This window comes from Rhinolophus sinicus, chromosome X (assembly GCF_036562045.2).
Source record: "Rhinolophus sinicus isolate RSC01 chromosome X, ASM3656204v1, whole genome shotgun sequence".
Lineage (NCBI taxonomy): Eukaryota > Metazoa > Chordata > Mammalia > Chiroptera > Rhinolophidae > Rhinolophus > Rhinolophus sinicus.
In genome coordinates, this window is record NC_133768.1 from 73109066 (window position 1) to 73133418 (window position 24353).

The following is a 24353-nucleotide window of genomic DNA, read 5'->3' on the forward strand; positions in this document are numbered from 1 at the left end:
CCTCCTTTGACTAACAGGGATAGCTGGACAAGGCCATAGGTAGCTTTCGTGTCTAGATAAAATAGCTCTGATTGCTAATGGTAAAATTAGGGCCAGGTTAAAAGGATGGTTATCTCAGTACACCCTAGAGGTGGCAAAGAAAGTACCAGATAGCAGCATTGGTCAGAGGTACTAGACTAGGCATCCCCTAACCTGGTTATATCACCCTGTAGAAATCTGAAAGTCAGGTTATATATCTTAACAATTTCAACCCTCCACCCAAAATATAACTCTCCAATTCTTACCCTCCACTCCATCTGCTGGGACAGTTCATTGGAATGTGGCCAAGGGATAAAAATAGGTAGTTCTGCCTCTAATATCAGCAAACAGCTGCAGTATAAAGTCTCTCTTGTTCTATTAAGGGCCTGTCACTGAGTCACCTCAACAATCTCTGTAGCCCCTTATGATCTGCTTAATCTGGGAGCCAGATCCTTTCCCTTTCATATATTCTCCATGCAAATACACAAAATAACAGAACCCCCCAAAAAAAAATAAAGATAGGAAATATAGAAAGTGATGATTATCTTCCTCATGTATCTTACCTCACCACAAATAAAACTATTAGGTTGTTGCAAAAGTAATTGCGGTTTTTACAATTATTTTAACCTTTTAAACCGCAATTACTTTTGCACAAACCTAATAATTTTAAGGATTCTCTCCAGATTGACTAAATTTACAAAGCTATACACTACCACTCATTCAATAAATATTTCTTGAGTACCTAGTATGTGTCATGCATCGAGCTAAGCACTGGAGATACAACAAACTGTTAATAAAAAAAATGATTCTTGCCCTTGTGGTACACAGTCTAAGGAAAGATTTCATATATTACAGAGTACATGCTTCTCCAACATCGATGAAATAGACATTCTATATGCCAGATCTGAGCAGCTTGGCCTTGGCTTTTATTTTACTCTTTTGAGCAAGGTTGAGTTGCCTGGTTTACACATCCTGAAGGCTGTGGTTTGTGTTTGCTCCCTAAGAAAGAGTACCGCCTTGTAAATTTTCTGTTTCAAACTGTTATATGATAATGCCATCAAGTCTTTCTCAAGTAAACACTTTACAGGAGCTTTGTGTGTCCTACAAAAAAAAAAATCTAACCACAGAAATAGGTAATTTCTAGGGCAACTGCTACTTTGAAACTTCCGAAAGAGCACAGTTCCTGCTCTGTATGGGCCTTAGTATTCCAGGAAATAAACTTATAGAAGCTGGTAAGTTTCAGGCATTCCTATTGCTCTTGTGAAGAATTGGCTAGAAAAGATGCAGTCATGAGGATTAAATTATATACTGTATGCACAATATATTATAAAGTAATATACAAATTTTAATCCTAAACTAAGTCTAGAAGTCACTCTGAGAATTGTCATGTGCTATCCTGCAGCTCTGCTTCAGATCTAATGGCATATCTAAAACTCAGGGCTCTTCATGAATAGTAACCTACCACGTGAAACGAATCTATATGGTTATTTGCACTTAAAGCTTCAGAAATGCCACAAAAGCTTCAATTAGGTGGTCAAGGGAAAGTGGTGAAAACAGGGAGACTATATTACTCTCTGAATTTCCTAGCTATCCCTGCCTCTTCTGCCATCTATTATCTCTTTTTTTTTTCCTTTGTAAGTATAAACCCTTACTGTGTTAGTCTGGGGAGACCAAATGACTAAGGTTGAGAAGACAAGTAGTAGGGCAGGGCCAGAACCAGAAATGGAAACGGATAAGAATAATGAGCAAAGAGGAGCTGGAAGCTCTGGATGGTGTTGCTGTTATGTTCCACTTAATTGTTTCTATGTGTTCTTTTATTCCACTTAATGTTTCCATTTTAGGTGTTGTATTTAACTGAAAATTAAAGAATGGATGCTAGATACCAATCAAATAACTATCTAATATGAAAGCCTTCGCAATAAATAACAGAACTGTAGGAATGAATTTTATATGGTTTGGTACAGCTCATTCATTTTCCACAAAGACACTGTGGCTTAGACATGTGGTTTCTCTTCACTAAGTCCTGTTCTATCCTCTTGTGTAAGAGACAAGAGTGTTTACACACCAAGGGGGCCTGGATACTAGCAGCTCTTTGAGTGGAATCCAGGAATACTGCAGCTTGCTCCTGTGTGCCTTAAAATATCAAGATTCTAGAATTGAGAGAGGTAAATTTAAATAGGGGCTCTGACCAATGAAACAAACCTTAGTAAATCCATGGACATATAAGGGCAGGCACTGCTGTTTCCTAGATATATTGGTGATATAATATGAAATATAAAAGAATGGAAGACTGCTCAGCTCAATGTGATTCCCTGGCTGTTTTAGAACAGATCTACTAGGAATGCACTTCTGAGCAGAGGTAGCAAATACCTTCAATCCACAGATCAATAGCTGCTTTTAATCCTTGACCTTTGAGAGGCTTTTCGCCTTGCTGAAAAAGGCAGCTGAACATATAGACTAACTGGTTCACACACTAACCACAGAAGTTAAAGAGAATTGTGGACCTTAAAAAAATTTAATGATAGGCTTTTCTTTTTTAATTTGATTTTCATGGGATTCTGTACTTACAGGAAAAAGTGTTGCTGCAATTACATAACTATTTTATTAGCCTGAAAATAGGAACTGTAGCATAAAGAACTGGAAAATGTGGCTAGGATTATAAGAAATGTTATAGAGCAAACAGAATTTCTGTAGGCTTAACAATTTTGCATAACTATCTCTATTATTTTTAAATATAAAAGCAACATGCCCTCAAACCAAAAAAAAATACTAATATACTTAATAATAATTTTCAAAGCTACCTCGAAAGTTCAATCCTTTGAAAAAGAAATTGTTGTAAGTGGAATCGTTGGCGAAAAGTTAGATTGGATTAAATGATCTCATCTAAATACATGGGAACTCCTAACACATTCAAGTTTAAGATTTGATCAAAAATAAAAACCAGCACATATAATATACATAATCCAGAACTCATTAAAAATACGCTAAAATTAATTTTTAAATATGAGTAAAAATTGCCCAGCTCAAATTAGTGGGAAACACAGTTGGCATGATAATGCCAAAAAATGCTATGGCTAAAGAAGTGTCTGCTTGTTTTGCTCTGTTTTGTTCCTTGGGAAAGGAACCAAATTTTAAATGAATGATGCTCATCCTTCATATTTCAACTCAAATGTCTCTGCTTCAGGGCAGCCTTTTTTTGATTCTATAGATTAGAACAGATCCCTCCATCATATGCACTCACAGAAACTGTACTCTTCAGAGCACTTACCACTAGGTAGGATAGCCTATTGAGTTGTATTACTAGTTAGTCTTTTTCTATCTTTCTCACTAAACTGTCAGCCCTTGAGAGTGAGGACCATGTCTGTCTGGTTCACCATTTTATCTCCAGTGACATTCATGTAGATGTTCAGTTAAAATTTGTTAAATCAATCTGGAACAAAAACTGCTGCAATTATTTTGAAATCATCTTCCTTCTTCCTCCTGCCTTGTAACTCTAAGCACCAACTTTCACCAACGTAGTTCCACAGACAAAATGGAAGGTGGTAAGATTTACTGGGCCCACTATTTGACACCTATGTCACTGGGATAAAGCGTAGAGGGAAGGAGTCATTAAGATGATTTAAGGAAAAAAACAAACTAGTACATACAGTATTAGACACATAAATATTTTCGTTCCATCCTATCAAAACTCGTATTTTTCTTAATATAAAATATTAACTTTAGGATATGAAGTGATGCTATAAGCTAAAAGATAGGGCCAGCTCCATAACTTCACTAACATACCAGCCACGTTCTTATATCACTTCCAGAAGCTTTCCTCAAATATTCTTCTAATTGTGACGGTCTGAGACACAAGATACACAATCTGCTCAGTGGTAAAACATAACAAGATCTATAATTAGTTATGCCCAAATTTCACTTCTGTTCCTTGATGGATCAAAGGGACTTCCCTCCAAACAGGGTTATAGAATTAGAATACCTTCAAACAGAACTACAATCAAATGGATGTTTTCCATTTCTATAGATTGAAACCCTTTTCCTCCCACAGAACCCCTCCATTGTTATTCATGCTTCACACATTAGGTTCAGGAAGCCACGTGAAGAATAATCAACCTCATCTGCTAAAAAAGGGAGAGAGAAGGAAGGAGTTACGAAACGCTTATCTTTGACTGAGTGACATGTGAAGATAATAAGGTACAAACTTACATTCTCAACTACAAATTTTTCCAAGTAATTAAGTGAACTGAAAGTGGCAACATAAATCGGTTTCACCAGGTTCAGGCACTAGCAATCTATATCACTTAACTTCGCAATTCTACTGTTAAATCTTCAAAGATTGTATGTATGAATGCCTTCTATTTGTTCTCTTTGCCTGAACTCTTACCCTTTGCCCCTGCTCCTTTACCTTATTAAATTTTACTACTCACCCTTAGATCTCAGCTTAAAAATCACGTCCTCTACGAGGCTTTTCCTGACCTCCTGGATCAGATTGGGTTCCTGTGATGATTTATCCCATTGCATCCTATGCGTTCTTATTATTACACTTATTTTTTATTATTATTCCTGCTTAACTGTCTGAATTGCCAGCTAGACTGTAAGTTCTCTGAAGGCAAGAACAGTGTCTATTTCATAACCAGTACCCTGGCACATAATAGATGCTCAATAAGTATCTGCTGCATACATAAGGGGAAAGTAAAATATTAAAGAAAATCATCAAGCCTTAAATAGAGTTCATGAACTCCAGACAAGAGAAAAAGAACGCAGGCATTTTTACCTGAGCATCCGGTGTAGTTTATGAGGCGTCATCCCGCATCCATCATCAGTGAAGGTCAAACAAGGTTTACTCTTGACCTCCTCAACATCTATGAAGACCGTCCTGGCGGATACATCTGGATCTACAGCGTTATCTGCAAAAGGTAGAAATCTGTGATATTAGAGCTCTTTTCCTAATATTCTATTAAAATCTCTAGCTTAGCACCCCCAAGACAGAGAAACTGTCCTTTATTCCCTTCACGTGGATGTCCCAAAAGGTGAGCAGGAAGCATTAATGGTAGTGCACTTCCGAGGTTATAGGGAACAACAGATATGATGGCAGATGGGGTTATAAGCTGATTATTAGATTTCATGTAATGACTGATCTGCAATCTACCTTTCTCCCTTCAAACTTCAGAGTCTGTGGGGAAAATAACTACTCCTATGTACAAAGCACTTTGCTCTCTTTTCATCTTATTACTTCTTGTCTTTTAGCCATTTCACTGCTCGTGAACACATACAGTAAAGGGTGGCTGTGGGCAAGAGCTGAATCGTAAGTTTGGTACAAATAGATGCATATTACACACATTACAGTTTATTTGTGAAAAATTTATTTTCAACAGTTTATACCACCTCCTCTGTTAAAGAACACAGATATTATCACCATCCTTGTTTATAGTCTAAGAGGTATTGAAAGAATTAGAGGTTAAAATAAAAACTAACTGCCCGCCTAGGTCCCAGTGATGCTTAGAGAGAAGGAGTGATTCTGCTTAGTTACACTGCAATAGTCTTAAAAGTGAGGCAGCCCAACCCTCAGTAAATGGAGAACATAGAATTAAAGTTTAAAAAGGGGAGAGTTCCACGATTCTTCCTGAGTTAGGTCTTCCTAATGGGTTAATTATTTAAGACTCCAAAAGCATCAAATATGCCCATATTCTAACATAAGCGCCATGTCTATAACCCCAGGGGATGTTGTTGTCTAGTGGCCACATCTTTTAGCCAGAAGTGCTGTTTACATAATTGTCAGTGTAAAAGTCTCATTAGGACTCATGGGTCCGAGTGGGAGGGCAGTTTGTGCAATCTGTTGGCTAGGTTCCTTCAGCGCTCCTGTCTCTACTAGCTCTTTAATCAAGACTGAGACCTTCCCTTCCATCCTCTACCCTTTCCCTGGCATCCTATACTGCTTTCCTGATACCACGTGGCTAGGCTGAGAGATCCAGGTGGGGGACTGTCTGTAAATTGGTCCCACTACCACTGTTCAAACTGTGACATTTATATCTTACAAGCAAAAGTATTACACATATTCAAAATATCAATTTTTACAATATAATTAACAGTATCAGTTATAACCACTTGGATGTATGGAATGTCCATCAAATAAAACAAGACAGATTAATTTCAAGGCCTACAATGATGCTGCCAGAATCAGTGATAAAACTGTCACTGATTGTAACCCGAAAAAGTCTTAACAGCAGTAAGGTATCACCAATAGCCCCAGAAGGGGGTTAAGAGGTCTGATATGGCAATCTTTACGGACTGGGTGGGGCCAAAACCATGTGTCATGTGGTAAATCAAGTGGGCCAACTTTTGGCAGGAATTATAAATCTGACATGCAAGAGTGGCTTTATCAGAAATACATGTTTTACTTTGTATAAGAGGCAGCAGTTGTTGTTGTTGTGTTTTTGGGTTTGTTTTTTGACTGACAGGATTCAGCATTGTGAAGCTGCCTCCATTGTTTCAAGAAACTACTTGGCAAGCAGACCCTGAATTGTTTTACAACCTATCAGTCACTCCTGCTGGCAGAAAGCCAGGGCCATTGAGACTGATACTTTTAACTTGTCAACCAACAAGACATCACTTCTACTTTGCAAATTTTGGATGTAGAGAAATTGTTTTCTAATACTTTATGAACATTCACAATTCAACATGTAACACATACCAATTCCAATTCCATGTTTATACAGCAGTGAATTCAATGAACCAGCTCACAGGCCTCTCACAAAATCACTTTTACTTTTTTCCTCTTTACTCCAAATTTTGCCCGAACTTTACTAGGTGATTTTTCACAGGAACACACCAAAGAGTTTTAATACAGGTGCTTGAAGAGTTACAAGGTAGCTAGCTAGACATTTTATCTCCTTGGCTGGAAGCTAGGGGAAAGGGGCATGCAAGAGGCCAGGGTCAGCTGGAGCAGCAAGCAGCAAGAGAACAGTAGGCAGGCTGCAGCAGTAAGTGCAGCTTTGCACTTAATGTTGATTCTAAGTAGTCTTTCACTTGGCCTCAACAAATGAAATTATAGTAACAACAAGACCAGCCTCCACAAATGAACTTACAATAAGGCACCAATCTGGCAGTTGGCTTCAATCCTACCTCTTGCTGCTTAAACTTTCTAAAAATTTATCAACACTTAGCATATGCTACCAGATCCCAGGAAAGCTATTTTCTCCTGCCACCCGACCCATCCCATCCAGCCTTATGAACAGGAAGGGCAACCAGAGAACCCCTACTCCTCTCCCCTCGTCCACCACTTAGGAAAGAGCTGCACTAGCAGATCCTGGGATGTGTTTATCCCCCAACCTGGCCCACAATTTCATGTGCTACCAGATCCCAAAGAGTTTTCTCTCTCCTAACCTGGCCCATGCTACCCTTGGTAGGAGGACCCTATGCCTACCTCCCCTCGCCTACCACTTAGGCAAGAGCATGAAAAACCAGATCACAGGAAAGCTACCTTAGCCCGTGACCCAGTCCATCTGACCCCTGCTTGGTCTTCTAACAAAGCATTGTAACTGAAGCCTCATACCTCATCAGAACCTGGGAGGCAATGAAAACCTGTCCTTATGACAGCCTCGCTGGACAGAGAGGGTGGCGAGTGGGGATGTGACTTTGAGGTAGCACTTAACAAGCCTCCCATCTTCTTCTGTACCAGAATGTCCTATGTGGATTCCTGCAATTTTGCCACGACCAAGTTGCTGCCCTACGGACATCTTTCAAGTATCTAAAAATATTATCTCAAACTAAGGCCATCATATTCCAACACAAGCTATTGTGCTTCCTCTGTCCCCTATATACACACATAGTATCAGCATTCAAATGACCAAAAGTTTTAAATTTGAAGGTCACTTTTTTATCCCACCCTCTCTCTTACCCTATACATTCCCTAAGCTCTCTCACATCTTGCTATTTCTATTCCCATTGTCACTTTCTTAGTTTACAGCGTCTATTCCCTCTCACCTGGATCATTGTGATAACCTCCTCCTAACCACTCTTTCAAAGCCATGTCTCTCTCTTCTCCTACCCATTTTATATAGTGCTGCAAGATTGTCTTTCCTGGAGCACAGCTCTAATCATAACATTCCCCTGTTGAGAAAACTTCAGACTAAAAGGCCAAATCCCCAAATCCCCAGTCACATCCTGGTCGCAGTCCACCATTCTACCCTCATTCCCTACTTGGTACTTGGAGTAAAAAGACCTGTGTTTGAGTCCTGGATGTGCCACTCACTAGACATGTAACCTTGAAAAAGTCAATTAAATGCTCTGAGCGTCTATATCCTTATCTGCATAATAACAACAATAATAATGCCATTTACCTCAAAGAGTAAAGTTAAAAATGTATTTGTGAAAGCTCTTTGTAAACTCTCTAAGGACCTAGAGTTTTGACTATTTGTGAACTCCATGCTCTAATTAAACTCAACTACTCAGTATTCTTCATGCTTTTGTTCACAGTTGTTCCTTTTGCCTGGCACGCCCTCCCCCTCCCCTCACCCATATCCACATGTCCCAATCCTTCAAATCTCAGCTCAAATGTCACCTCATCTACAAAGCCTTTCCTAACCCTCCTCTTCCTGGTAAGCTGGTAGTCTTCCCTCCCTCCTGTAAACTCCCACAGCACGGGATGTGTGGATCTTTGCTGATACATCACTCTCTATTTTGTTGTTATACAAAGCATGAACCTTCTTTACATATTTTATCTCCCCTACCGCACTAGGAGAGTGAATTGTTTTTACCTACCATGGTAGCCTTGCCCAGTGAGTACTCAATAAATACTGACTGAATGATTCACTAGAAAATTAATGCATAAGTGGAGGTGAAAACTGTTGAAGGAAAACCTGAAATGAAAGCTTTGGATTACCAGTTAACTTTTTGCTCTCCATTTTCCCTATTATTAATATGACCACAAATAGTTGGGATTTGGTTTTCAAAATCTGTGTTTGTATATACGTGTGCAAGTGTGTGTGTGTGTGTGTGTGTGTGTGTGCGCGCGCGCATACACATACATACATATGTGTGTGTCTATATATATATAGACTTGCAAGTATATATATATATAAATACTTGCACTCATATGGGATGTGTTAGGCCAGGCTTAGGTTCTTTTAAGTTAGTGCTTAAGACAAAAACCATGTATCCAGAATTACAAATGGAACACTCTTCAAATCACCCACACAATTCAGCACACAGTATAGCATAGATGCATATGGTTTTGCATGGTATCACTATGAGCTAACAACACATTTGTTTTCCACCTCCCACCAAGTAAACTGTTACTTTTTCCCTCTTTTTCTTTTTGTAAGCTACATGCACATAGATCTCACTCCACCATGCAGAGTTTTACTCAAAGCATGGTGCAAAACTTTAAAGACATAATCCCTGTTCTCTAGGATTCAAAATGTGTTAATGTCACTTTTTCCCCTGCACCTTCTAATGAAGTCATACATACCTATTGTAAGCATTCTGTGTTATGGTCACACTAATCATTAAAGTTCCGTTACCCTTGCAAATAACTCTCCTGACCATCTGCTCCAACTGCCCACTGACTTCTAGCCCAAGACAACTCACACTGCATGGCCACAGTGAATGCTTAAGTAGGGACGGGGGCTCATTTGGGGAGCTTTGAAACCATTTTCTAGATTTTCTGTACTACCCTGCCCCATAAATATTTCTCCCTTCTTTCAATTTTTGAAACATTGATAATGTGCACTGTATGCTGGTGCCTTTTGTCCAGGAATGCTTTCCTTCTTTGCTTTCCACACAGTATTTAGCACACTACTGCAAAAGCTGGTGTACTTGGCTTCAAGGGATCAACTGCAAACGCTTTAAAAGCAAACACCAGTGGAGCGAGAGGTTAAGTGCTCAGTATTCATTCCAGCGGTGTGAGGGCGCTCGTGGACCACGGACCCAGCCTTCCGCAGTACAGGGAGCCAAATGCACTCGTGTCATCTCTTAAGAGATGTCCCATCATTCCCAGATTCTCTGGTCCCCAAAGTTAAAGAACTCCGTTTTCCAGACCTTTCCTCATGACTCTACCGGCTCGACTATGATGCCCCTTTCCAAGCTTGGCGCCTTCCGTCGGTCGCCAGTCCTGTGGATCCCAGCTGCCTTGGGGCCAAAGAGTTTCATGCATCTCCTTTCGGTTATTAACTCGCCTATTCTAAAGTGGCCAGGACATCATGAGCCAGAGAGGAAAACCACACAGAAGTCCTAACTCTTCAGACACACCTTGTTTCCTCAGCTTTATTCGCGGAACCTAGTCCCTGGAGAGAGCGCCGTCCCCGTCCTCCGCCTGCGAAGCCGGGGCCAGTCCCCACGCCCCCACCCTAGCCCCGGCCCGCCCCGCGCGGCTCCGCACATTCCTCTCGCGTCCGCGGCACCACGTTGGCACCGCTGCCTTGGGCGAACGCGGCCAGGCCCGCCCTCGCCACTCACCTAGCAGCTCCGCGATGGCACTGAAGGGTCGCGTGTGACTGCTGGAGTTGCTCTGTAGGTAGCGGGGGCTCATCTGGGGGCGAGAGAAAGTCCCGTCCCGCGTGAGGCCTCGGCCCGCTGGGCCCTCCCCGCGCGCCCCCCGCAGTCCCGGGGCGCGCGCGCGCGCGCACGCGTCCGCCCCCTCGGGCCCCCTACCTACCGTGCTCAGGCGGATCCCAAAGGCCTGAGGGCCGCCGCCCGGCCGGACCAGCCCGCTGCCCGGCGCGCCAGGGCCCGCGGGGGCCCCTCGGTACAGGAGCATTTTTTTGGCCGCCACGGTACTCGGTTGCTGCCGCCGGACTCCTCTCCCGGCCGTCCCGGGCTGGCCCTCACTCACTCGCACTCGCAGCTGGCGGCGGCCGTGCAGGACCCGCCCTCCCTCGATCCCACCCTCAGCTGGCGGGGGCGGGGCGTGCTCCAGCCACCTGTCCCGGGCGGGAGGGGTGAGGCAGGCAGAGCCGAGCGACAGCCCCGCCCTGTCAGCACCTCTCCCGACCCACCGAGTGCCAGGGCGGCCTCCGGGCCGTACAGAAATATGGCGACCTCCTGACAGCCGCTCCTTGATCCCCGCCCCTAAATAATTCTTGGCGCTTGCCATAGGCCAGGCCGCCGAGCGGGAAAGCGCGGGGGAGGGGGTGGGGAAGGGGCGGTGTGGAGGGAGGGGGTGAATGGGGGGAGGGGTGAGTGTGGGGGGGAAGGGGGCGGGTACGTGGGGACGGTCGGGAATGAGCGAGAGGAGGGAGAGGGTGTAGGGATTTTTGGAACAGAGTTCCAGTTACGCTGCATGACTAACGGGCAGGATAAGACAAGTCTTACAAGTTCTAAAGACCACAGTTGTGCTATCTGGGAAGATAGCAGGCTTGGGTGATAGGAAAGAATTCTGACTACTCTGGCTCAAATGTCTCCAGAAGCACCAAGAACTTTCTAGAACGCAATTGGTAAATCTTTAAAGCTTTGCAAGCCTGCATGGAGGCTATTTATAAAACGAGAAATTGGAATGCACTTAAATACCCCGAAATAGGAATTAGTTAAGTTATGGAGTATCCATAAACTGGAAAACTATTCAGTTCTTAAAGGTCATGTTTGTAGATGAATATTGATGTGGAAAATATTCATGAGGCAATGAAGGAAACAAGAGGTTACAACATACTCTGTAATGTGATACCTTTTTATTGGAAAAACAAGTATACATGCATATGCATGTGTACACACACACGCGCACACACACACAAAATGATGTATTCCAAAATGAGTTCTCCAGGTCAGGAGTTAGGAGGTTTTTTTTCTTATTTGTACTTTCTACTTTCTGTGCTATTAAACATATACTGATTATACACAAAAAAAAGATTTTTAATGTTTTTTTAAATATAACTTTTCCTGGTATGGATAAAGCATAATTTATTTAACCATTCCTCTATGATAATTCACGTTTTCTTTCTTTCTTTTTTTTTTTGTATTACAAAAAGTCCCACTTTGGATATCCTCACGTACATATCATTAATTTCTGGTACTATTATTTCTATAGAATATTGCTGTGTGCAATATCATGTTTACTTTTTTCCCCCTTGTCGTGCGGGAGACCCTGCTTGCTGCGCCATTTGTAGTGCGGGGCATCATGCGGGGTGGCTTGCGGGGTCTCTGCTCCTGCTCCCCACATAAGAACACAGGACACAATGAGGCCAAAAAGGAACACCCACGGAGCCATAGATATGGGAGTCATGCCACTATATTCTCGCTGCGGCATCCGCCTCTCGCTGCAATCCGCTCTTGCTAGCTCAGCCACCATCTTCTTGCTAGCCCCCCATTTTTTCTGCTAGCCTAGCCACAGCAGTTATATTAGTGGCCAATGGCTCACTGGTTACAGCTGATGGCCAACTAGTCACAGCTGATGGCCATCCAATCACAGTTGATGGCCATTTACTACCTGAGCCAGCACCTGTCTATGTGAGGCCAAGAGCCTGGAAACTACTTTCTGGGGTTCTGTCCCCACACCCCCTTCTTCTGCCTCCCCCCCCCCCCCCCGCCGCCCGACTCCAGTTCAAGCCGGTGTTTCTCAGTCTAGTTGTATAGGACACAGCTCCCTGGCCCATGCTGGTATTATGAGCTTTGCGCTCCCCACCCCCTCACTGAGGCAGTCGGTCTCTGGTCATCGGTGGGCCGCTCACAGCAGCTCACGGCAGCTCTCGCCAGCTGCTGGCCACTCACTCTGGCTGCCCGCCATTCACACTGGCCACCGGCTGCTCATGGCAGCACAGGGTAGCCCATGTTGACCTCCGGCTGCTCATGGCAGCCCAGCTCCAGGGAGAGCTGTTGTTCACAATCTTAGCTGTAGAGGGTGCAGCTCACTGGCCCATGTGGGAATCAAACCAGCGACCTTGGTGTTAAGAGCACTGTGCTCCGACCACCTGAGCCATCGGGCTAGCTCCATGTTTACTTTTAATAAATACTGTAAGATGGAGGCAATTTGCCTTCCCAGCTATGGTTTGAAGTAGATGATTCTGATCCTTTAACTTTTTACCAATAAAGGTTGAATAAAAAATACTATCTTCTTATTGTTTTAATTTGCATTTCCCTGACTACCAGTGAAACTGAATATCTTCTCAAATCTTTATTGTACATTTGTTTCTCCTCTTCTGTAAATAACTGTTTGTATCCTTTGAGCATCGTTTTCCCCTTTGGGTCCTTTGCATTTCTCTTTATTTTTTAGTATCTTTAAACAAAATTAAATACAAAAGAAGTACAGAGAATAGTATAGCAAATCCCCAAATACGTATTACTTAGATTCAAAAATTATCAAGACTAACATACCTACTTTACATATTCTTTTCTTCTTTTTTTATTTCTGTGAATATTTTAGAGCAAATCTCAAACATCATGTCATTTTACCCTATATAGTTTTGTCCCCTAAAAATATGGAAATTTTCTAAAAAACCATAACCATATTGCCACATTCACACTAAACAAAATTCTTAACAATTATTTGATATCTTTTAATACCCAGTCCATATTCTGATTTCCACAGAATATAACTTTTTACATTTGGTTTGTTTAAAATCTAGATCCAAACAAGATGCACACATTGTACTTGGTTAAGTGTCTTCAATCTATTTTGATCTAAAACAGTCTCCCTTTTTTTTTTCTTCATGCTATTGAGTTGTGGAAGAAACCAAGTCACTTGTACTGTTGAATGCCTATATTCTCATTTGTCTGTTGGCATCTTCATGTTGTCACTTAGCTTGCTCCTCATGTTGGAGGCATACTCATAAGTGTAACTTAACTATAAACTGTAAGTTGGCTCTAAAGGCTTCATTAGATTCCAGTACAATGATTTGTTGTTGTTGTTCTTGTTTTTGTTTGTTTTTTTAAGCAGGGATGCTCATAGATGGTGCTGTATATTGCCTATTGCATCAAATCAGAAGGTACATACTGTTCAACAGTTGGTGATGATCAGTGGGTTTAGGTGGACGTAACCTGAATATTCCACTATAGGGATACTTCAGAGATACTGTGGGTTCAGTTCCAGACCACCCCAATAAAGTGAATAACGCAGTCACACAAATTTGTTGGTATCCCAGTGCATATAAAAGTTACGTCCACAGTATACTGTAGTCTATTAAGTATGCAAAACATTACATCTAAAAACGCAATGTACATACCTTAGTTTAAAAATACTTTATTACTAAAAGATGTTAGCCCTCATTTGAGCCTTTAGCAAGTCATAATCTTTTTGCTGGTGGAGGGTCTTCCCTTTCTGCTGACTGATCAGGGTGGTAGTTACTGAAGGTTGAGGTGGCTGTGGCAATTTCTTCAAATAAAACAACAATGAAGTTTGCCTCATCAATTGATTCTTCCTTTCAGGAATGAATTCTCTGTAGCAAGTAATGCTCTTTGATAACATTTTACATACAGTAGAACTCCTTTCAAAATTGAAGTCAATCTTCTCAAACCTTGCCACTGCTTTATCAACAAAGTTTATGTAATATTCTAAATCCTCTGTTGTCATTTCAACAATCTTCACATCTTCACCAGGAGTAGATTCCATCTTAAGAAACAACTTTCTTAGCTCGTCCATAAAAAGCAACTTCTCATCTGTTAACGTTTTATCCTGAGATTGCAGCAATTCAGTCACATCTTCAGGCTCCATTTCTAATTCAAGTTATCTTGTTATTTCTACCACATCGGCAGTTACTTCCTCCACTGAAGTCTTGAACTCTTCAAAGTCATCCATGAAGGTTGGAATGAACTTCTTCCAAACTCCTGTTAATGTTAATATTTTAACCACTTCCCATGAATCACAAATGTTCTTAATGGCATCTTGAATAGTGAATCATCTACAGGTTTTCAATTTACTTTGCCCAGATCCATTAGAGGAATCACCATCTTTGGCAGTGATAGCCTTACAAAAGTTATTTTTTTAGATAATAACACTTGAAAGTAGAAATTACTCCTTGATTTATGGGCTACAGAATGGATAATGTGTTGATAGGCATGAAAACAACATTAATCTCACCGTACATCTCCATCAGAGCTCTTAGGTGATCAGGTCCATTGTCAATGAGCAGTAATATTTTGACAGACATATTTTTTTTTCTTAGCAGCAGGTCTAATAGTAGGCTTAAAATATTTAGTAAACCATGTTGTAAAACGATGTGCTGTTATCCAGGCTTTGTTGTTCCATTTATAGAGCACAGGCAGAGTAGATTTAGCATAATTCTTAAGGACCCTAGGATTTTGGGAATGGCAAATAAGCATTGGCTTCAACTTAAAGTCAACAGCTGTATTAACCCCTAACAAGAGAGTCAGCCTGTCATTTGAAGCTTTGAAGCCAGACACTGACTTCTCCTCTCTAGCTATAAAAGTCCTAGATAGCATTTTTCAATATAAGACTGTTTAGTCTGCATTGAAAACAGCCTTAGTGTAGCCACCTTCATTAATTATCCTATCTAGATCTTTTAGATAACTTGCTATAGCTTCTACCTTAGCACTTGCTGCTTCACCTTGCACTTTTATGGTCTGAAGAAGTCTTCTTTCCTTAAACCCCTCATCAACCAACCTCTGCTATCTTCAGACTTTTCTTCTGCAGCTTTCTCAACCTTCACAGAATTGAAGAGAGTTAGGGCCTTGCTCTGTATTAGGCTTTGGCTTAGGGGAATGTTGTGGCTGGTTTGATGTTCTATCCAGGCTGCTAACATTTTCTATATATCAGCAATAAGGCTGTTGCATTTTCTTATAATTTGTGTGTTTGCAGGAGTAGCACTTTTAATTTCCTTCAAGAAATTTTCCTTTGCATTCATAAGTTGGATAACTGTTTGGTTCAAGAGGCCTAGGTTTTGGTCTATCTTGACTTTTGACATACCTTCCTCACTAAGCTTAATCATTTCTAGCTTTTGATTTAAAGTGAGAGGTTCACAACTCTTTCTTTCATTTGAACACTTAGAGGCCAATGTACGGTTGTTAATTGGACTAATTTCAATACTATTCTGTTTCAGGGAATAGGGAGGCAGGAGGAGAGGGACAGCCAGTCAGTGGATCAGTCAAAAAACACACATTTATTTATTAATTTCTATATCTTATATGGGTGTGGTTCATGGTGTCTCAAAAAATTACAATAGTAGTATTAAAGATCACTCATCACAGATAACCATAACAAATACAATAATAATGAAAAAGTTTAAAATATTGCAAGAATTACCAAAATGTGACACAGAGACACAAAGTGAGCAAACGTTGTTGGGAAAATGGCACCAACCAACTAGCTCAAGGCAGGGTTGCCACAAACCTTCAACTTGTAAATTAATACAACATCTGCGAATAAAGCAAAGCACAATAAAACAAGGCATGCCTGTATAAAGTTCCCATTCAACCTTTTACTCTGTTGTTTTATCAATTTATATTCATTGTCTGAAAATAATTTATTGGGGTTACAAAATGATGATAGTCTAACTCCATCATTACTTATAATGCGTTCACTGGATCCTTCTGTATAGAACTTAGCCTCATCAACCAAGCATATTTGACTAAGCCTCAGATATGGTGCCCACCTGCACTTGCCTGTGCAGGCTGGGTGGTGAGAAGGCTCAACAAAGAAACAATGGCTTCTGCTAGCACTTCTATCTGGGAGAAAGCTACCCTTCCAGCCCTCGCCCTGCAGCCAGGAGATTCACTTCCTCCCCATGTATCACTGGCACCTTTTGAGCTGCTACCCCAGTGCTGGAGCTCAGAGCAAGTGATTCTGTCAGTGAGTAAGTCAATGCATGGGCACTTTATGAGGAAAGCCTGGGACTCCAGTTGCCCTCTGTCTCACTTAGCCACAATCTCCGCTGGTTTTCACAGCCAAAGGTTGCGGGGACTCCTCTTTCTGTCACTGAACCCTGGGCTGGGAAGCCTGTTGTGGGGCTAGGACCCCTCGCTCCTCAGGGGGTCCTCCACAGCTTTGATATTTCTCCCACTTTTTAACCATCCCACATGGGTGTGAGTCCATCCCGTTCCGTGTCTCCACCTCTCCTACAAATCTCAAGGTGGCTTCTTCTATATATCCTTAGTTATAGGATTTCTGTTCAGCCAGACTTAAGGTTGTTCTCAATGATGGTTGTTCTATAGTTTAGTTGTAATGTTGATGTGGTTGTGGGAGGAGGAGAGCACAGCATTTACCTACTCCACCATGTTGACCCAGAAGCTCCTTAATTCTTTACTTTTAATTGACAACTTTGAGATCAAAGAGTTGGTGCCTGTGGTGGATACTGTAATGTGCCAGCCCATCTCCCACTTCAATAAAGGACATTTTGGATGAGTTGCTGAGAGAACTGTTGGCAAGCTTCCTTCAGCTGTTAGCCCCTTCAGGGACTGCCTCAGGTACAGAGAGTTGCCTCACTCAAGGTTACAAAGTTTTCTGGGGCAGCCCACAGTGACTGAGTAATAAAGGGGTATGAAGGCTTGACCATCTCAGCACAACTTAGTATAATTCTGAAGGGTCATTCTAACTCCAGCTCTCCCTGTGGGGTTGGCTGAGGCTACTGTTCAGCTTGCAATGCAGCTCAACATCCCCCTCTGTCTATACTGCTTGCTTCCATAGGTGTTAACCTGAAAGTCACTTCTTAATAAGCATCCTGCATGCTACATTCTGTCTTGGAGTCAACTTCCTGGGGAACTCAAATTATGACACTTGAACTGAGAGCTATCTAAGAAATTAATCACTTAGATAGAATTTGGAGCTAGATTACTCACTGCACAGTTGGCAATGAGGACCACATACCAAAGGGTAGGTATAGCACAGATAGCCCCCTGCCACCAAGTGGCAGTCCTATTATTGTTAAGACCTTAACCAGGTGGTGAATTATGACGGTATATTTGTAGAAGGGAGTGTATGATCTGGTGTTATGTATCAAGTGTTTGAGAAATATGGGGGAAACAGTAGCTGTAAGACTAAGAGAATGTGGTAGTTACTGAGCTCCAAAAAAGATTAAACTCCCAATGGAAACAGGTTTGCTATGCCAAAATCAGGATGCTTCCTGGGAACAAATAGGACCCTGACATAAGGTTTGGGGATATCTAGGTTGATGCCACCAAAATCATGATTCCCCAGATTTTCCTGAACCCTACTAGCCTGAAGAATTAATCCGACTTTCCTACTGATAGTCCCCTCACCTCTTGCTTGGAGATGATGCAAAGCTTCTCCCCCACAAGACAATATGTGCACTTGCTTCCCCTCCTGGCCAGTAGACCTATAACAAGGGTTAAGGCACAGCATAAACATGTTAGGCCTGATAAGGGAGGAAAGTGACTATACTGCCAAGATTTGGAAACCTAGCCAGCGTGGACTGGCAAGAGCTGGGAGAGTTCACATGAAATTGGATTCTGAAAGTGCTCGATCAAGGAGCTAAACAATAAGATTGAATAAAGGGGAGTTTATCGATGTGGGAACACTCTCCTGGAATACAAGATTTTACTCCCTGGCAAGGACCACAAGAAATGGTGCAAACTCACTATAAGGATGGCTCCTAGAAGTATAGGAAGTGATGATCTACATTAAGTGAGGTCGGAATGCCAGCATTGTTGTGGCAGTAGTAGAAGAAGGGATGGAAAGATTCAGAAGTCAGCATACCAGAGTGGATATACTGAGCTAGTCTGGAAAACTCAAACAGAAAGGCACAGGACATACCACTTACCAAGAATGAGGAACACACTGGTAAGAGGGACACCAACACCACTAAAAAATTCACCAGTGGCTATCCTCTGTAGGTTATGCCTGACAGTGGGAGAGGCTGTTACAGAACTAGGCTCACAATAGCAGTGGGGAGTGTAGGGCTCTGAAAAGATAGAGATCCTATGGCTGAGTGTAACCATCAAAACTCAGGTGGGTGCAATTATCATAAGGAGTGACAAGGGTGGGAAAGACAGAGGAGCCAGTAGTGTAATTATAGAGATGGTAAATGGAACATGGCATTAGTAGGGGACAGATAGATGGGCAGGAACAATAAATATCTATTCTGGCAATGTTTTAACTAGAAGCCTTATGTCTGGGTTGAGGATTCATCATCTTCCTTGCAGAGTGACCCACAGCTTTTTCTTCCTCTCAGCACAGCACATTGTTTGGCCTTCACTCTTATTTGACTCAAGACTTGGAACCTCTAAAATGCCCATTTGCTGCTTTCTAAGGTGTGTAGTCCATCTGTGTCATTCACTTTGGGGCACTCTGAATGGTGCACTAAGTATTGGCCTGTTTACTACTTGCTGGACTTGGTATATAAACAAATGCTTTGCTTCCTCCCAGGTATTTGGCCTCTTGCTTGGCAACTGATATGGCGCGGGGGGGGGGGGGGGGGGGGCGGGCGGGGCAAGAGGAGACGGAGGCCTCCTCTCAGTCTTTCTCCAGCTTCCCAAGACACAGAAGCAATCCTGAGAGGACCAAGGGAGCTGCTGAAAGCCTAGGGTTTGGCCTCCTCCAGGCCTTGCAGCCACTGTGCACCCATAAGCAAAAGCAGCAAATGAATCCATACAAATCCCATCACTGTGGCTCCACAGGGCCATACAAAGGCCATAACACGAGGTTCCACATACTTCACCACCAAACAGAGCTGCAGCGGCAGCTGTCACATTGTGAGTGAGGACTCCAGTGAACACAGCATGGGTGCCAGTTGTGAAACTCTGGGTCTCTGCGAAACGAGGATCAGGGAAGCACTTCAGCAGGGGGCACTTATGTGTATGTGGGGGGGTGTGGTGGGGGTGTCTCCAAGAATCCCTAGGCTGCCTCTGCCTTGGGGCAGAGCTTTAGACCTCAAGGCCAGCCTTGGTCTGATCCAGGGCCTTGGGTCCAAAGCCCTGAGCCATCTACATGACCCTTTTTATTTCAGCCTGGTCCAGACTGAGTCCCCCTAGCCACTGTCCCAGGCAAGTGGAGTGGCCAAGAGGAGCCAGAGAGGCACCTGACATTTCCTCCTGTAACAAGAAGCTCAACACATACATGTGTCCATTAGCATGCAGGGGGCTCCCTGGGGGAGGAGAGGGGTTTCTCCTGGCAGCTTTGATCTAGTCTCTAAGGTCACTTGTCCCAAGTTTCTGAATGGAGTCAGTATGGGAGGTCACTTGTCACAAGTTCCTAAGAGGAATCAATGTGGGAGGTCAGCCAGATGTGGTAGAATGGTCAAGAGTCAGAAGACACAGGTTCCTGTCCTGACGCCACTGAATTGGCCTGTGACCTTGGGGAAGTGTCACAAGCCATGTTACCAGCAAACAGAGTGTGAGACAGAGCTTTGTAGGCAGGCAGGAGGTTTCTTGGGGAGCGCTCCTGGGATCAACACCTTCGGGAGGTGAGAAAAGCAGGACTGGGCAAGGGCAGAAGTTGAACTGTGATTCAGCCACAACAAAGGCTCCCACGTAGAGCTCTGGAACCAGTGTGGACCCTCAGAGTTGTCCTAAACTGTGTCCTGAAGGGGCCATGGTTTTATGTTCCTGCATTTTCCAGTCCCCTGGGATGGGTGCACAAACTTGGGCATGGGGGCTCTCTTCAGCCCAGAGCCATTACTGGCGATGGGCTCACCTATGCACTGGCCATCACCAATGCTTCCTGCAACTGTGGAAATGAGAGCTTCAGTAGGAAAGAGTAGGAGTGGAGCTGGGCAGTGCCCAACAGCATCCTTTCAGCAAGCTTCTTCCCCTCTCCAGGCCCCAGTTTTCTCATCTGTCACTTGAGTGACAAGGATGAGCTCTAGGATCCCTTCCAGCTCCAGAGCTCTATGATTCCACCAGCCCATGCCTCTGCTCTCACCACCACCTCCCTTTCTCTTAGGCTACACCTAATTTAACCTCCTATCTCTTTTTAACTTTTGGTAGCAGTTCTTCATTGACTATGAAAAAGTACAAATTCCTTAGGTGACTTCCAAGGCCCTGCATGATCTAGCTGTGACTATCCCTTCAGCTTTCTTCCCCATTACTTACACTCCATGGCAAACATTTGGTTTCTATCATGTTTTCCCTGAAAACATTCTCCCTCCTTTCCTCTGCTCTTTCAATAAGGATGTGTCCTTTAAGCATTCATGAGCAGGGTATAGTGGAAAGGGCTTCAGCGGTCCAGCTCTTATCAACTCTGTGACCTTAAGCAGGTCACTTAAGCTCTCTGGGGCTCAGTTTCCTCATCTGAGGAAATGGGGGTGTCTTTTTTCAATTGATGTTTTTTCATACGGTTGTTGAAAGAAGCAAATAAAGTAACATATGTAAAGGGTCTACTGTGAAGCTTAATAGAGTTCCATAAACGTTGGTTCTCTTCTCTTTGTTAAAATAACTGAACCTAAATGATATCATCCAATGATTTGTTTCAACAATATTTAGAATAAATAAATGCTATATACAATTTGGTACTTTTCTCACTAAACCTTAACCCAAGAGAAATCAAGTCACTCAGAATTTTTAGTCTGGTGTCAAATTCCCATTCTCTGTTCAAGCTTCTCCCTTTCAGCATCCAAAGCCTCTCTGCCTCAGTCATAAGAACATACAAACCCAGAAGCCTTTTTATTCCCTTGACCAAGAGGCATCAGTCAGCGTCACAAAGAAACTTGTTGGAAATGCACAATCTCAGCCACCACCATCCCAGAACTACTGACCAGAAGCTCCAGGGTGGGCCCAGCAATCTGGGTTTTACCAAGCAGTCCTGCCCCAGGTGACTGATGCAAAATCAGTTTGAGAACCACCTCTGCTCCGAAGCATGGGGTCCATCTTGGGCCATGTGCCTTGGGGTTTATTGGTGCCTCAGTTCCCTCCACCACCCAGGAAGAGGGAGGAACATTGGCAGGTGTTAGACGACTCCAGTAGAGACTGGGCCTTTGACAGGAGGTCCCAGGTATAACCCACCTCTTTGGCCGCTGTAGGAGCCCCAGGAGTGGGTTGCTGGGCTCTGTCCAAGGCCTGGCCTCACTGAGCTAGAACCTCCTCCAGGTCACAGGTATAGTCCCTGAGTCTGGGCAAGTCCTCCCAGAACCAGAGACTCCTGACCTTCAAGCCTACTTAGCATCCCTCCTGAAGCAGTGGTTCTCACAGTGCGGTCCCCATTACTACTGACCTTAGAGAAATAGAAAAGATTATGAGAAATACTATTAACAATCACATGCCAATAAATTAGATAACTTAGGTTAAATAGACAAATTTATAGAAAAACACAAACTAGAGCAAGTGACTCAAGAAAAAAGAGATAATCTGAATAGACCTTCACAAGTGAAGATATTTAAGAGATTGAATTAGTAACTCCAAAAATACCCACAAAGGAAAGCCCAGTAAGAGATGGTTTGACTGATGAATTCCATTAAACATTTACATAAGAGTTAACACCAATTCTTCACAAACTCCTCCAAAAATAGGAGGGTCCACTACACAACTCCATCAATGAGGCCAGCAATACCTGTTACCAAAACCACACAAAGACAACAAAAGAAAAATACAGACCAATATGTCTTATGAATATGGATGCAAAAAATATGCAACAAAATACTAGCAAGGAAAATCCACTAAAATGTTAGAAATATTTAGATACCAAAACCAACTGGTATTTACCCCAACCATGTAAAGTTGGTTTAAAATCTGAAAGTCAATGAATGCAATAAGTCATATTAATAGAATAAAATCCGAAAACTAAACGATTATCTCAGTAGACAAAGAAAAATCATTTGAAAAAAATCCAACACTTTTTCATGGTAAAAACACTCAACAAAGTTAGAAGAGAAAGAAATGTCCTCAACCTGATTAAACATATCTACAAAATATCCACAGCTAGCATCATGCTTAATGGTGAAAGACTGATGCCTTCCCCCTGAGATCAGGGACAAGACAAGATGTCCACTCCCATCACTTCTGTTCAACATTGTACTGGAGGCTCTGGCCAAGGCAATTAAACAAGAAACAGAAATAAAAGGCATTCAGATTAGAAAGGTGGAGGCAAAAACAACCTCTATTTGCAGATGACATGATCTCACATATAGAAAACCCTAAAAAATACACTCATACACACAAATACACACATGCACACACACTATTAGAGCTAATAAATTAATTCAGCAAAGGTACAGGATGCAAGATCAATACATAAAAATCAATTGTATTTCTATACATTTACAAGAACAATCTGAGAATAAAAGTAAGAAAAATTGATTTACAATAATATTTAAAAATAAAATACTCGGGAATAAGTTTAACAAAAGAAGTGCAAAACTCAGTCTCTGAAAAGTACAAAACATTGTTGAAAGATATTAAAGAAGCTCTAAATAAATAGCATGTTCATGGATTGGACGGTTTAATGTTGGTAAGATGGCAATACTCCCCAAACTGGTCTACAGATTCAACACAATCTCTATCAGAATCCCAGCTGACTTCTTTGAAGCAATTGACAAGCTGGTTCTAAAATTCACAGGGGATTGCAACAGATCCAGAATGGCTGAAACAATCTTGAAAAGGAAGAACAAAGTAGGAGGACTCACAATTTCTGATTTCAAAGTGTGATCCCAGGGAACAGCATCAGTATGAGGTGGGAACATGTTAGAAACACAAATTCTCAGTTCCTGCCCCACACCTACTACTGATACAGGCTCAAATTGGAGAATCACCACTGGCCTAGACTGCAAACTAGATTAACGATACAGGATGGATTTAATTTGCTTTTTGAACCTCCCATTCTCTAGATACTTTTTGCTTCCTCACTACACACAAGATAAAAAGGAAGACAAAAACATACTGATGGAGAGGATATATGAAGCCCTGTTTCCTAATTTGAAGGAACTCCCTTTCCACTTTACGCTTTGCATTTATCTGTTCTGACCAGCCATTTCAAATAGGACCCATGGTCGCTCTAACTTGATTTACATTGAGTACTTATTTCTCCCATGGCGTATTGCTACTGGTAAAAGCCTCAGCACAGAAAACAGAACATTTGGAATACAATATGAATACGCATTTTGAACAGAGATTTAGTTTCATTACAGTCATTGACATGGTTTGTTCTATAGCTCTGATTTCAGTTCCAACTCTGAAGACTCAGGGAAGGCAAACTAATTTCAAAAAATAAAGAAAATAAAGGGTGGAGGAGGGGGAGAGATATACACTGCACGTGGCAGGTCAAAGCCAAAAAGCTAAATTAGCCAGGCAGTTTACAGCAAGGGGAACACAGGAAGCATAATTAAGCTGTGGAGCCCTCACCAGGGAAGAAGAAGACTGGGGGTCAGCAGGGCTGGCTGAGGGTCTGGATAGGAGACCACAAATGGGAAGGAGCTCTGCTGGAGAAGCCCAGAGGGCATAGCAGGCCCAGGGCTCAGCCTCAGGGCTGGTGGCATAGACAGCTAAAGGACTTCCCAGCCAGAGTGATG

General features: G+C 42.5%; 1 protein-coding gene across 2 annotated transcripts in view; it reads right to left on the minus strand.

Moving 5' to 3' along the window:
- MORC4 (MORC family CW-type zinc finger 4) overlaps positions 1 to 11057 on the minus strand; it is a 74108-nt gene extending 63051 nt beyond the window's left edge. For both annotated transcript variants that reach the window (XM_074323477.1, XM_074323475.1), the window contains exons 1-3: positions 10673 to 11057; positions 10474 to 10546; positions 4793 to 4925 (exon numbers count right to left, since the gene is read on the minus strand). In XM_074323477.1, coding sequence (XP_074179578.1) covers positions 4793 to 4925; positions 10474 to 10546; positions 10673 to 10774 — 308 coding nt within the window. In that variant the 5' untranslated portion in view covers positions 10775 to 11057. The remainder of the gene's footprint in view (positions 1 to 4792; positions 4926 to 10473; positions 10547 to 10672) is intronic.
- Positions 11058 to 24353: the final 13296 nt, after the last annotated feature.